We start from the raw sequence: 15,120 nt of genomic DNA on the forward strand, positions 1-15,120 counted from the left end.
TTATCTTTTGCTGATATTTTAGCCTCCACTGCTTTTAATTGGTTTCTGTGGTTAATTGCTTGGGTTTTAAAAAAATTAATTAATTTTATTGTGGTTCGCTTGATTAGATTTGCATGTTGTTAGAATCCTAAAATCATAGAACTGGAACTCGACAGAATTCACTCCTTCTCAGTGCAAGAATCCAATTAAAACCAGAGGTTTAAACTAGCCTCTGCTCAGTGGAAAGGAGCCCACCTCCTCTTTGACTAACTGCTTCCATTGTTGAGCTGGAAGTTGGTTTTTTTTTTCTAACATTCATGGGAATCAGCCTTATTGTGCACTAAATGAGTAAATTCCATGTTTTGCATCCTGAAATGAAAAAGAATAGTGTTTTTTCTGTTCTTCCATGTGATCACCTTTCAAACATTTGAAGAGTGCTGCTGTATTCCTTCTCGAGGCTGTTGTAGGCCTGAGAATTCATACTGATAATGTGACCGAGGTCAGTCCTGAATATAAATAAATGAACATGTTAGCATTGTAATTCCTGATCTGCACGTAACAATAAACCAGGGATTTATTTATTTAAATGATTCCGAGTGGCTTGCAAGGATAAAATCCCAATACAAAAACTACAAAAAGCAATAACCCCCATCCCGGTGACTACACCACCTGACTTGATGGGCTCCATATCATTCTGGAATCCCCAGACCCATTGGCAGAACCATGTCTTTAGGGTCATGCGAAAGAGTGTCAAAGTAGGGACCAACCTTATCTCTGCAGGGATGATGTTCTACAGGGAAGGAACTACCATGGAAAGGCCCTTCTTCTTAGTCCCGCCAGATGGAGGGGACCCATAGCATTCTTTGCATAACCCCACTCTGGGGGATGGGAAAAGGTGGTCCTTGAAATAACTTGATCCAAAGCCACGTAGGGCTTTGAGGTGACAACTAGCCATTTGAATTGGACCTGAAACCAAATTGGCAGCCAATGCATATCTAAACCTGTACAAAATCATGTGGGCCACAGCATTTTGAACCAATTGATTCTGGATACTTTTCAAGGGCAGCCCCATGTAGAAAGCTTTGCAGTAGTCAGAATGGGAGGTGAATAGAACATGGGTAATTGTGAACAGGAATTGTTGGTCCAGGAAAGGACATAATCAGCACGCAAACCACAGTTGAGCAAAGGCCCTCCTGGCCATGACTACTATTTGCTCCCTTGAGCAGGGGTCACGAGTCCAGGAGAACTTCCAGATTACAAGTCTCTCAGTTGCAGTGCCACCCATCTGGGGCAGTGCCACCCATCCAAGACTAAAGATGGCAGTTTTCTGTGGACCAAGACCCTTAAACACAGAGCCATTCTGTCTTCCCAGGTTTCAGTATCAACAGCCTCTAGGCCAGGGGTCAGCAACCTGAAACAGTGAAAGAGCCACTCGGAACCGGTTCCCTCACAAAAGGAAAAACTGGGAGCCGCAAAAAATGTGTGCGCATGTGCAGAACAGGGTTTGACTGGAGAGTGGAGCCAAGGCGAGATATGCACCTACCCTGCATATTTGAATTGATTGGTTGAACTTTTTTAGTCCCACTTTTTTTTTTTGGACTGCACATGGCAGAGGACTGGGAGCCGCAGGAGACAGCTGAAAGAGCCGCATGCGGCTCCAGAGCTGCAGGTTGCAGACCTATGCTCTAGGCTTTGCAAGAGGCAGGTCATCGTATCACTTAAGTCACCATAGGCTACACTGAAGCAAAACTTCAGTCACCATGGGATATACTGAAGCAAAGGTTCATTCTCACTTCCAGATGGATAGAATGATGGAATTGGAGAATGAAGCATTGCGTTTTATAGCCAGACATCCCTGTTAAGCCATGGTTTAGGTTTATATTTAAGTGTTCTCCTACAGGCAGCTTTTCCTTGCCAATGTACTCCGCAGACTTCAATTGGCCCATCAGCCTTTTAAAGGTTTTCAGAGTTTGTCCCACCAGAGTGGATTGGTTAAAAAAATGTGATTTCTTTTTTCTATTGGCTTTTATGCAATACTGCAAAATGAATGGCCTAAGCCTGAGGCTTCCGTTTCAGTCTCTGGAAATTCCTGAACTCTTCACTCTTGTTTTGGAATGTAGCCTTTGAAAAGCTATATACGGTAGGTCCCATTGTGCTACTTCTGAACCAGATAGAGAAATAAATGAGGTAATTGGGAAGTAGCTTCGGGATACTACAATGACCCTGTAGTTGAGCTGTCGCTTATGAATGAGGGCATTAAAATTATTCTGATTTTTCTCCCCCAACTATTATTTCAATGATAATAGGATCAATCCATTCTGGAAAAAGTAGTGTCCATGGTCTCTTGTCTGGAATTTTAATTTTAAATGCAAAGAAAGATCTATCTATCTCTTGTTTTGTGCACACACATGCAATATTTAGCCCTCCTTAAATCTCCCTCATACGTACATGTATTCTTATATACTTACATTTTCATTCTGGACGTTTTCCAGATTATACAGAAAACAGACACAATATTTTTGAGACTTCTGAGTGAAACCATCTATACTTAATATATCATGAAATAATCAGACATGACCTTGCGTGGCATGGATTTTTGTAGAGACAAATGATTTGACCTGGAGTGTATCTACAGAAGGGAACAATTGTCTCTTCTACTTCAATTTTGCCTCCAGGCTGAAACTTTATGTATAGTCTGGGATGTATATAAAAGGACCAAACTCAGAGTGATATTAATTACATGTTTTAACATGATTTGGGGAAGAGGTTATGCAATACCTATTTGCTAAAGGTGTTTAAGCTCCCTTCTCCCTCTTCCCCTTCATTCTGAAAAGCTCTAATGGTAGCTTAGAGAACAATAAAAACATGATAGCTCTTGCCCTTGGGCTTACAGTTTTAAAAGGTCTGAAGCTTCATTTAAAAATAAATAAATTAAAATAAACAAATAAGATTCCTCTTTGTGACAGAGGAGAGATTTGATTTGAAATTCTTCAGCAAGAACCCGCAAAGAATGGATGGGATATGAGTTCTTGAAAAGGGACCAATGAGTATGCTGGTGATTTTCCCTATCACTTTCTTTAGCTTCTCTTTCCTCCTTAAAAATATAGTCAGTCCTCATTATTCCATTATTCCATATCTGCGAATTCGCCAATTTGCTAAAATTTAATCGTGACCTCCCTATATCAATAGTTGTGGTGCTTTCACAGTCATTCACAGACAGGTGCTGGGCAGGGAAAAGTTGGAGTCATGCTCAGGTCCCAGCTGAGCATGAAAAGGGTGACGCTCTTCTTGTTGCAGCTGCCATGCTGAAAGCGAGTATCCTTTTTGCCTCAGTATTCTCTTAATTCAGGGTTTGTGGCGACTTTATGGCATATAACTGCAGTTGTAGTCCTCGACTTACAACCATTCCTTTAGCCACCATTCAAAGTTATGCCAGTGCTGAAAAAAAGTGACTTCTTGTGACCTGTCCTCACACTTTTGACCGTTGCAGCAACCCCCATGGTCACGTAATCAAAATTCAGGAGTTTGGCGACCGGCATGTATTCACGGGGTTGCAGAGTCCCATGCAGCTGCCACTTGTGACTTTCCCACTTAACCTCTGAGAAGCAGGATCATAGAAAGAAGCTGGATTTGCTTAGCAAATCAGTGATTGGCTTAATCACTGCCCCCCCCCCAAAAGGTGGTAAAATCGGGTTCACCTCACTTAACAACCACCTTCCTTATCAGTGGACCAGAATTTTCATTGTGGTCATAAGCCGAAGACTACCTGTTTCTATGAACAATGAGAATCGATTATACCGATTTCTTAAAAAGTTACTTATGAAAACATCCAATATTTTCTCTTTTTACTATTAGAAATTGCAGGCAAAAAACCCCGTAAATATTTGGTATCTTTTTCTAAAATAGCTCCCAGTGTTGATATTGTTTCCCAAGAGTGAATTATTGTAATAACAGCTTATAATCTTCCCTCTCCCTCCCCCCCTCACATTTATGACACACACCCTGTAGATTTTTTTTTTGTGTTACTTGTCCCATGCTACTTCAAGATACTCATTTTTAAACTGACGGTTGCTTCTGTTGGTGGGTGCCATAAGAATGAACCAAATTCGCAATAAAGTGAGAATGAAACGGCATGTTCACTTTGAGTCAATGCCAGCAAGAGGTTTCTGTAACCAGCATCCAACCTGCTGCAAATCTACTGTGATGCACATCTGAATTTCATCATTGGCACTGTGACAATGCACATATGGCGATCTCGGTCTACTCATTAGTTCCCTGTCCCCCATTTTCCTACATGGGAGATGGACTTTGGCATGGAAACAAGTTCCTGGGGATGCTGCCAGTATGATAAAGATGAGGAACTAATGAATAGCTATTTCCCTCTACCTGCTGCCCTATAGCAATACAGAGAAGAGTGATGGATACAGTGGTGTGTGTATAGGTGTCAGAAGTTCTGCATTCATATAATGGGAGGTCCCAGATTGTTTGCTCACAATAACTGATCTTTTTCCAGACATTCAGTTCAGACAGTAGTTTTAAAGGAGTGAAGCAGTAGTGCTAAGTTCTTGCCACCAGAACAGATGCAGCAAATCATTCCTTAATGATCATTCCTTAAATGGACATAGATAAATTTGCAGGGCAAACATGTCCCCATCCCTCTTTTTTTTATATTAGTAGCCTACCTAGCATTCAGTATAGATGTATTTATTCTTGATGAATAATTTTTTGTTTCTCCTACAGCCAAATATATTGTATAGAAAATGCTCATGGACAGCTGGTGCGGGACCTAGATTTTAATCCCAACAAACAGTACTATTTGGCTAGTTGTGGAGATGACTGCAAGGTGAAATTCTGGGACACCAGAAATGTCAACGAGGCAGTGAAGACACTAGAAGAACATTCCCACTGGTAAAGTGAATTTATTTGGCAGTTTTCTAAGATTCCATTTTTATGGTCCTGTTCTCCAAAACTGTCAGGGAGGCTCATCTTGGATTACAGATCTTCATCTTTTTGTCAGCACAGCAAATATTTGATGTAGCTTATACACTTTAAAAGTTTTCAAGAGCCTGTTTGGCATAACAATTAAGGCATCAGGCTAGAAACCGGGAAACTGTGAGTTTTAGTCCCATCTTAGGCACAAAGCCAGCTGGGTTACTTTCGGCCAGTCACTCTCTCTGAGCCTTAGGATGGAGGCAATGGCAAATTTTATTTTATTTATTTATTTATTTATTTTAATCCCATTTATATCCCGCCCTTCTCCGAAGACTCAGGGCGGCTTACAATTTAAGCACAAACCAATGTGCTTAGCAATAGCCTTCATTCTATGTATATGCCTGCTTATTAGGGCTTTCAGGGGCCCCCAAGCGGCATTATTACAAAGTCAGCTTATTGCCCCCAACAATCTGGGTCCTCATTTTACCTACCTCAGAAGGATGGAAGGCTGAGTCAACCTTGAGCCTGGTGGGATGCGAACCTGCACTAATTGCGGGCAGCTGGTGTTACTTAAGGAGGCATTAGCCCACTGCTCCACCAAGGCTCTAACTTCTGGAAAAAAAACTTGCCAAAAATCCTGCAGTGACTTGATCAGGCAGTCTCTAAGAATCAGTCTATTAATAAACAGAAGAACAAAATAAACATTTTGAAAGCTAACAAATGCTTACTAGGAAGATATTGCCCATACCGAGAAATACTTTTAATATGTGTTTATAATAAGTTATAATAAGTTATTTCCTTCTGTTGAAAGACTTTTGTATTGTCAAGAGATATAATGTTCATGTTTCACAATTCTTTTTGGTAACAATATATGTGGGAAAACAGTCCTGAACTTTGCAGTCACTTACAAGATGCAGCTTCTTAACATCTTTACCTATTCATAGATTATTACTTTATTAACAGGTGCAGAACATCTGAAGACATTGACATGATATGTAAAGTTAAAAACACAATAATGCTAAAAGAGTCCTCTTAATGGACTCTTTTACTGCTCACTGTAAGCGTCTGGGGATCATTTGGATTGATTTAATAAAATATTTACAAGTATTTTATGTTTGTATTACACTAAATTTATAAATATTACTTATATTTATATTTTGCTTTACTTCAGGGAAAATGTTGCATATTTCTTATACATTCATGCAAACATTGGAAATACAGTATTTTTATGGATTTTAGTTTAAGAATATTAACATTTCTGCCTTAAAGGAAATGGCATGAAGACCAGGTACTAAACCACTTGCAGGCCTAAGTCTAGGCAGTTCCACACCAGGTCCACATACCAATTCAAATGGAAAGAAACTAGACCACTAGTTCCAGTTGAGAGCTTAGTCGATTTGTTTCTGCCTCAGTTATGTTGTTTTTAAAAATACAATAAAACAAGTCATTTGCTCACTTGGTTGTATCCCTTCCCTTTACTGAGATTGGCAGGTTTGAAGACACTCATGGACTGTCTTTTAAACTGTTTTGGTGGGTTTGGGAAGTTCAGGTAGTGGCTAGGGGTCCCCCCGCCCGGCTCAAAAAATTAGCTTTAGAAACCCAAATGGAAAGTAGTTTGTAGCAGGATCCTAGGGGCTTATTCATGCTCTCAGGAAAGATACTCTGATAGTCTTGTGACATGCTGTCTAGCCCAGAGGTAGGCAACCTTGGCTCTTTTATGACTCGTGGACTTCAACTCCCAGAATTCCTGAGCCAGCATGACTCAGCTTGGAAACCTCTCCCTTTTCCCTCAGCATGGCTGGCTCAGGAATTCTGGGAGTTGAAGTCCACGAGTCATAAAAGAGCCAAGGTTGCCTACTCCTGGTCTAGCCAAAAGAAGTGTCCTCTTCTTCAGCCTGGTAGCATGTATTAAGTTGAATCCAACATAGTTCTTTCATAAATAAATATCCCACTGTTCACTGTAGTGTAATGGTTAAGATATTTGAATAAGACTCAATTTCTGGGGGATGTGGAGATGAGACAACCAAAGTTTACATGAGTTTTTGAGTCTTAAATTATATTTACATTGTTTTGGAACATAAGCTCTAAAGCTAATGACTTATTAAATTTTATGCTCAGAGTAAAAGAAATAAAAAGCCTTGCAAATTAACTGAAAACCCCTGAAAATAAACTTAGTGATGGTACCTTATTAGCTTCTCTGGTGGCATATGTGCGATATTCCACTTTCAGGTATTCTGGATTTAACCCATTATGTACTATCTAGATTTGAATGACGCAGTCAACTTGCTTCTTAGCAGATAATTGTTTTCTTACAGTCATTGATTATTGTTCACAATATGAACTTTGGTAGCTTGAGATGTCTCCAACACATTTAATAACAACATGCAACAGGAACCACTCTAGGGACTGATCTTCATAATCATCTTTTTTTTTTTAGGGTTTGGAATGTGCGTTATAATCATTCCCATGACCAGTTAGTACTTACTGGCAGCAGTGATAGCAGAGTCATTCTTTCCAACATGGTATCAATTTCTTCTGAGCCTTTTGGACACTTGGTAGATGATGATGAATTTAGTGATCAAGAAGACCGTCAACAAGATGACAAGTAAGAATCTATCTGCTTTTAATAAACTCACTAAAGATGTCTGTAAGTTCTTGGTTAATGGGAATCTTCTCTACTAATTTTAGGATATTTATGTATGTACCTTATTGGTAAGTAGATCAATATATTTGAAAACTTTTGTAAGGAAATGGAACTGGCACTTCTCATATTTTTAATGATTGGTCTTTATATCAGACACGTTGAGGCCACAAGATCACATGGACTTGGATCCAAAATTCATGGAAGTTTAAAAAAAAGTCTTCCATATGTTCATACATAAAACAGGAGGGGGAAGTTTTTGGTTTCCCCCAGAATGATTTCCTGGTTTTTGTCTCCTCGTCTCCTTATAACATTGAACCACATAGTTTAAATTTGTACAGCTTTAAGTTTAAGAGTTGCTTGAAAAATTGTCATTTGCTTATCCTTTCTAGATTCCTCTACCCATATAAACATTTCTAATTTCTTCTGCATTTTTAATTAACTGGGATCTACTACAACAGGGGTCCCCAACCCCAAAGCCGTGGCCCACTACTGGGACGTGGCCTATTTGGAACCAGGCCATGTGAAAGGTGGGCCAGCTCACATGCACGTGTGCAGCTCCACTTGCATGAGAAGCAGGCTGGCGGATACACGCGTATGGCTCGATTCACACGAGCGGTGGGCCAGTGTGCACACAGTTCCACTCAAACGAAAGGCAGGCCGGTGCACATGCATGCCCAGCTCCACTTATGGAAGTGGAGCTCCACACGTATGAACACCAGCCCGCCGCTCGTGTGGCCCGGTTTTCCTCTCCTCTCCCAGATGGGCCACCAGGCCACAAAGATGGGGGATTGCTGTATTACAATATCCACATCCTATATTGGATTCTGCACTATACCTATCCACTTGTTACAGCTTTCCACATTTTATTCTCACTAGACCCAGATAAATCAAAGGACAACGGCATTAAGAGCCGTTGTGACGCAATGATTAGAATGCAGTACTGCAGGCTACTTCTGCTGACTGCCGACTACCTGCAATTTGGCAGTTCAATTCTTACCGACTCAAGGTTGACTCAGCCTTCCGTCCTTCCAAGGTCAGTAAAAAGAAGACCCAGTTCGTTGGGGGCAATAGGCTGACTCTAAACTGCTTAGAGAGGGCTGTAAACCACTGTGAAGCGGTATATAAGTCTAAGTGCTATTGCTATTGCTAGTCAATCAAATGTCCTGAAAGATGTGGTAGGCTGGAACCCTGAAAACTCCAATCTGCAATTACCTATTACAGATTCCACTTGTGTTGTCTAAATATAACATTTGAGAAGTGATAAGATGAATAACGAGAACTATAAGAAATCTCTTTTTGTATGCATTCACACCATATCCTTCAGGACTCTTGTCAATCATATTTTGCCAGTGAGAGAATTGGATGTGAGTCCCCAAATAACATTTCTGCATCTATGTGTATCAGGTACAAAGAGCACAATTCATTTCATCTCAAATTTCTCTAAATATTTTATAACAGCAAGGGCAATAATTTTAGATGAATAGATCTGGGTGTCATGATTCCCAAATATAGAACCTTTCAGGCTGCAGAAAGGATTTTGATACTGAAAGTTCAGGAGACTTTCTGAATGTTTATTTAGGGCCATACGCTTCAAAAGAGTCAACCATGTAATCATCCTTTAAAGTCAGAGGATGAATAAATCGCTGTCTTGCCCATCCTCACAGAAAGAATGAAAAATCTATCAATTTCTAGCCACTTTTTCCTGTGGGTTGAAGAGTGACAGGAACTTCACTTTATAGATCACAGTCAACCTCCATAAGACTTCAGTAGCCTAACTTCCCACTTAAGCAAAAACGTTACCGTTGTCATCATAGAAAGAGCTTGAATAAGCAAAGCTCACTGAGTAATCCAGGACTGCATAAGGATTCTAAATTTGAAGAGTGGGTGATAGAAGCAACCAAGAAGAAACATCCTAACATTACAGTATAAAGAGAGCAGCTTGGCCTAGTGGTTAAGGGCACCAGGCTAGAAGCAAGTAGATTCTAAGTTCTAATCCTACTTAAACACGAAAGCCAGCTTGGTAACCATGCGCCAGTCACTTTCTCTCAGCCCAGCAGGGTGATTGTTGTGGGAAAAATAGGGCAAGGAAGAAGTATTAGGTATGTTCATCATCTTGAGTTATTTATAAAGGTTGGGGAAAAAATATAAAGAGCTAAAGAGGTCAATAGATACACAATTAAACATTAAATACATAGCAAATTAAGATCAAAATTAATTCCAGACAATGGTATTTTACTAGTTAAAAATTGTATAGTTGTTTTATTGTTCTTTTATTAATAGAGGATTACAAGACAGGTCACTTGTGAACATCTCATAAACACTTAATTGGTAAAAGTCCAAGTAAACCATGAAAAGCTAAAAATGAACTCTAGAACCTGGAGGAATGATCAAGAAAAGGGCAACTGTGGTGCATTCTAAATGAGTAATGGAAGTTGCATAGACAGTGGCTGAATACATATATGGTCCCAAGCCATGATGTAAACATACTTGATTTGGGTTCAGTATGACAACCCCAGCCATTCTGGTTTAAAAATTATTGTTATGGGTTGTGTGAACGAGAGCTAAAGAAAGAGATGCTGCACATATTGTGTGGATCCAGCCACTCATTGGATCTGAATTGGCATAACCGGTCAGCAAGGAGGACTCAAAATATAGTGGAAATGAAACAAAAACTATTGTACTGATTCGCCTTCTTTACAGTATTATTTCCAAAAATACCATACAGTATTCCAGGTGTGATCACACTGGAATTCCCAATTTTATTTTCATTGCTCCTCCATAACTGGATCAACACTTTCCTGGAGCTCTTTTAAAAAATTAAAAGATGAATTAAGGCAAATCACAGATATGCTAAATAGATGACAGCACCCTTATTATCCTTTCTCTAGCATTTGTCTCCAGAGGTAGATTTGTTTCATTAATCCTCTTGATCCCACTAAATTTCTATTATGCCCACTAAATCTTAAGTCTTTTAATATTATTTGGATTTGTTTATATGGAAATTTGAGATATAAAAGATGGTGTTTCTTTGTGCACTTACTGTGGTGTCCTAGTCCTAATTTCTGAATGTGCACATCAGCCTTATTTGCTGTCTGCTGAACTGCTAATTTGTTGCACAACCAGTTGATTAAGGGATGAGCACGCTCTCCCATATGGAAATGATAAGGTGGGATTTAGATGATGATAGGAGATGTAAACTTTTATTCACAATATAGAAAAAGAGGGTAGAGAGGTTCCCCCCCCCTTATGACCTTGGGGTCGCGCTCCGAAAATTAGTCATTTGCGTAATGGACAGAAGAGAGAATCATCTAATATGAAACAGGATGATATGATGTTGGTACTGGTTACTAATGTGTGTTAGATATGATAGCAGTAGCAATAGCATGTATACTTATAGTATATATTGCTCCATAGTGCTTTACACCACTCTTTGAGGAGTTTACAATGTCAGCATATTGCCCCCAACAATCTGGATCCCCATTTTATCAACCTGCAAAGGATGGAAGGCTGAGACAACCTTGAGCTGGCCAGGATCAAACTTCTTGGCTGTGAGCAGAGCTAGCCTGCAATACTGCATTCTAATCCCTGTGCTACTCATGGTTTATATCTCATCTTCTCTTCCTTCCTGGCCCCCAGTTCCAAAACACTAGTTTATGAATAACCTTCTAGGATCTCAAAATAGGTCACTTGGGTTTCTATTATGTCTGTTGGGGGTTCCTTGTCTGATACAGGAATACTTAAACAGTAAGGCTGTGCAGAAATTTGATATGAAGATTCAGTTTGAAGACAGTTCAGTTGAATTTCTTAATTGAATGGTGTCTCCCAATAAAACCAACAATTTGGACTGAACTGTTGAATTGAACTGGATGCCCTACAACCTGTTTGAATTTTCTTGGTGCTGCTCCAACAAGGCTCTTGAAGTCTTCTTAGAAGACACATGTAAAATATGCCTTATAGATTATGGTTCTCTGAGTGAGATGGATGGTAGAATTAAGATGCTTAATAAAGATAGGGAGGATTGATCCATCTGGCATCTGCCATCTAAATATAGTTTAATTGGTTCAGAGTATTATTAAATACCTCAATAAGTAGCAGCTTCTCATGAAAGTACATTAAGCCTGTAATGTTTCTTTCTACTGCTTGAGTGGACTGTTGTGACTTCTTAGTGAGAGTCCATTCTTTTTCCAAACTACAGAAAAGGTTAAAACATGATAATGAGCTTGCTTTAAGAAAAGTTTGTTCACATTTTTTTTGTTTCACAATCTTTGCTTGGAAAGATTCCACTGTTTGCTGCCAAAATGCTGATGTTGGTCACTTTTTGCCTGCAGCTACAGAGACAGGGCATCTGCAAAGTTCATTTCACAGTTCTGTTTGTCCCTCGGGCTGGCATCTGAGTATCGCTTTTGTACACTGTTAACCATTTGTCTGGAAAAGTCTATTTTCTGTTTAACTTTAAGGCGAGCAATTTGAAGGTTAGTTTGGTGATTTCTAGTAATAAAGGTTTGGGGCAGAAAGGTGTCTTGACTATGACTTGTAATTGGAGATGCCATGGTAACCCAAAACTCCATTACTATATGCAAACAACATGAGAATTTTCAATTTTCAAGAGCGCATGGTGCTTCACGTTCATCTTTAAGCTGTATGTCAGAATCATCATTTTTTGGCTGATGTTTTTAGTTAAAGATAGTGAAGGCTGCTTATTGTTCATACAAAAGAGGTAAAAAAATGGCCCTTAGCAATTAGCATGTAGACTTATATATCACTTCACAGCGCTTTACAGCCCTCTCTAGGTGGTTTACAAAATCAGTATATAGCCCCCAACAATCTGGGTCCTCATTTTACCGACCTCGGAAGGATGGAAGGCTGAGTCAACCTTGAGTCAGTCAGGATTGAACTGCAGGCAGTCAGCAGATTTAGCCTGCAATACTGCATTCTAACTACTGTGCCACCAGGGCGCTTTATAAATAAATATAAAGCAGTTGATTGTCATAGGCCTTAAATTACATAGTTTTGATCATGCAATACTCCACCCATTTGGGGATGGGGAATTATATGCAACATAGTGTTTTCTCTCCTTCCTACAATACTAATAAAAATTCTCAAGGAAGGCAACATATTAAATTATGAATAAAAATACTTCCCAATACATTGGGGAGATGGCTTATACATGCATGTAGGAACACGCACACTTTTTTTTTTGCCTGAAGATATTTCTGTGTACCCGGTAAATTATCCTTATCTCCTTTCCTTGACAGCGAAACATTTAATTGCACACCTAAACAGATAAAGTGAAATAGTAACCCCACTGAATAATGCATGTTGCTCATAAAGGGGATTTTGAGGTGAGATGAACGAAAGCCACCACAAGTAAAAGTTCCCTTAACAATTTGAACTAGTATTACTGGCAAGCATAGTACTAATGGTATTAGCAGTAATTAGAGTTAACTTTGAAGATCACAAAGGCAACTCTGTCAGCATTTTGCAAACAAGTACTCTATCTTCCTAAAATACATCTTTGCGTGGTCCATGCTTTTTAGAAGCAAGTGGACAGTAGGCATTCTGTATTTTGCCAGTTTACTTTAATCCGCAAAGGGTAATTCAACAGAGGACAAAATAACTTAAGACAATTAAAAATTCCAAAAGGAAGAAAAAGTAGCTTCTCTTATCACCCTTTAGCATACCCATCTCCCATGATTAATGTTACTAGAACACCCCTCCTCCATGCAAACCCTGGCATGAAGAAAAGGTTGTAATTAATAAACAGTCCATGCTTGTTTATTAAACCCTCATTAACTTAACCTAATTAAATAAAGGATATTAGTGTCCTCTGACAATGACATGTGTTACACTGAACAACATTTTTTTTTCAAAAAGTGGTGGGGACATCGCCAGTTTTCCTACAAGCCTCATTTATCAATTTCAAAAGGAAATTTGCAGGGGGGGGAAGGTTATGGTAAAAACAAAATAGATTTTGTTTGCATCAGGGTCCAATTCAAAGTTTTGGTCATTACCTTTAAAGTACTTCATGGCATAATTCAGGGTATCTGAGGAGCCATCTCATCTCAATGGGACTTGTTTTCCCCATCTGGTCCAAGACTCCTGTTATGGACCCTGTCTGCTAAGAAATACCAGTAGGTGGGGTCAAGGAGAAGAGCCTTTTCTGCTGTGGCCCCAATCTTCTGGAACATTCTATCACTGGAGGTGAGAACTGCTCCTATCCTTTTGGCTTTCCAGAAGGACATTAAAACTTGGCTTTGACAAGTTTGCAGTTAGCTTGGGACCCCAAGTGGGGTGGGGGAGGAGATACTCACTCCTGGAGGTGGCTGACAGGATAAGAAAATCTCACCCCTGTGCTTGTTTGTCTCTTTGGTTTTTTAATTTTTTTTTCTATTTATCTTTTTGTGGTTGGCCAGCTGGCCAGAGTCAATAAGTGAGTAAAACACATACAATTTTCAGGAACAACCACCACCCCCCTCCCTCTTTTCTCATACTTACATTCAGTTCCCGGTTTTTATCTACAGCATGGCTACTATGTTCTGATAAATTTTACTGATAGTTTTCAGTGCTAAGCATCTGACACTATTGTGAAGCTTTGTGTGCAAGGAATGCAGTTATCGACTTCCGTTTGCAATATGCTCTTGGATGACCATTTTAATGCATAATTTCCTCTGAATTAAAAGGCTGGATTGGAGAAAGCTTGTGAATGGATCTTCTCCCCCAAATCTTCACTAACACAGATTTTGTTGTTAAACATAATGAAAGGATCTACGGGTGGCAGGGACACTGGTCCATTTTAAAATCCTTCATTTGCTTGTTTGTATCTCATTTTCTTGGATAATTCTTTGGCTCCATTCTCCATCACATTTTAACAGCACATTTGAGTAGGAGCATGACATTTTCCAACACCTGATAAATCAGAATTGCTTCAATCATTTGCTTTTCTCTTCCCTGCCCTTTTTTCTCTTTTGAATTTTAGGATTAAAGAGCCACTTCAGGATAGCATAATAGCTACCTACGAAGAACATGAAGACAGTGTCTATGCTGTGGAATGGTCCTCAGCCGACCCATGGCTATTTGCCTCGTTAAGCTATGATGGACGGCTTGTTATTAACAGAGTCCCCAGAGCTCTTAAATACCACATACTGTTATAAATCTATTCACATTTTTTGAGCTTCATTATCTCAATGTTGGCTGATAATTGGAAATACTTTGTTCCTCAAATAAATGTCATAGATGGAACCTTTTCTTTCTGGTGTAAATATTTGGAAATTAAAGATCTAGTATGAAAATTGGGAAAAAAGAGAGGACTGTTTTTGTTAAACAGCAAGAGCGTCACAAAGATTACCCCCACAAATGTGTGATGGTATTATTATTATGATCCAGTTTTCTTGTATGATATGTATTGTGCTGTAGGAATGACTTCAGTTTTAGGGTGAAGACTGATGCTCTTCAAGCTTACAGAGCTTTCCTTGCCTCTCCTCTTCCCTCTTACTTCTCCTTCCTCCCGAGTCTCTCCAGAGGTCTGAGGGGATCTATAAACCATGCTGGGATGGAGGGAGTTAATT

The 15,120-nt window shown here is 39.4% G+C and overlaps 1 protein-coding gene across 6 annotated transcripts in view; it reads left to right on the forward strand.

Annotated features, from left to right (window-relative positions):
• EIPR1 (EARP complex and GARP complex interacting protein 1) overlaps nucleotides 1-14,845 on the forward strand; it is a 70,057-nt gene extending 55,212 nt beyond the window's left edge. For 5 of the 6 annotated variants that reach the window (XM_081337510.1, XM_081337506.1, XM_081337507.1 and 2 more), the window contains 3 exons: nucleotides 4,720-4,887; nucleotides 7,349-7,516; nucleotides 14,532-14,842. In XM_081337510.1, coding sequence (XP_081193636.1) covers nucleotides 4,720-4,887; nucleotides 7,349-7,516; nucleotides 14,532-14,706 — 511 coding nt within the window. In that variant the 3' untranslated portion in view covers nucleotides 14,707-14,842. Of the gene's footprint in view, nucleotides 1-4,719; nucleotides 4,888-7,348; nucleotides 7,517-14,531 lie in introns of all 6 variants that reach the window. The other variant, XM_081337505.1, reaches the window with a different exon arrangement.
• Nucleotides 14,846-15,120: the final 275 nt, after the last annotated feature.

Source organism: Vipera berus, assembly GCF_964194415.1.
Source record: "Vipera berus genome assembly, chromosome: 1".
NCBI classification, from domain to species: domain Eukaryota; kingdom Metazoa; phylum Chordata; class Lepidosauria; order Squamata; family Viperidae; genus Vipera; species Vipera berus.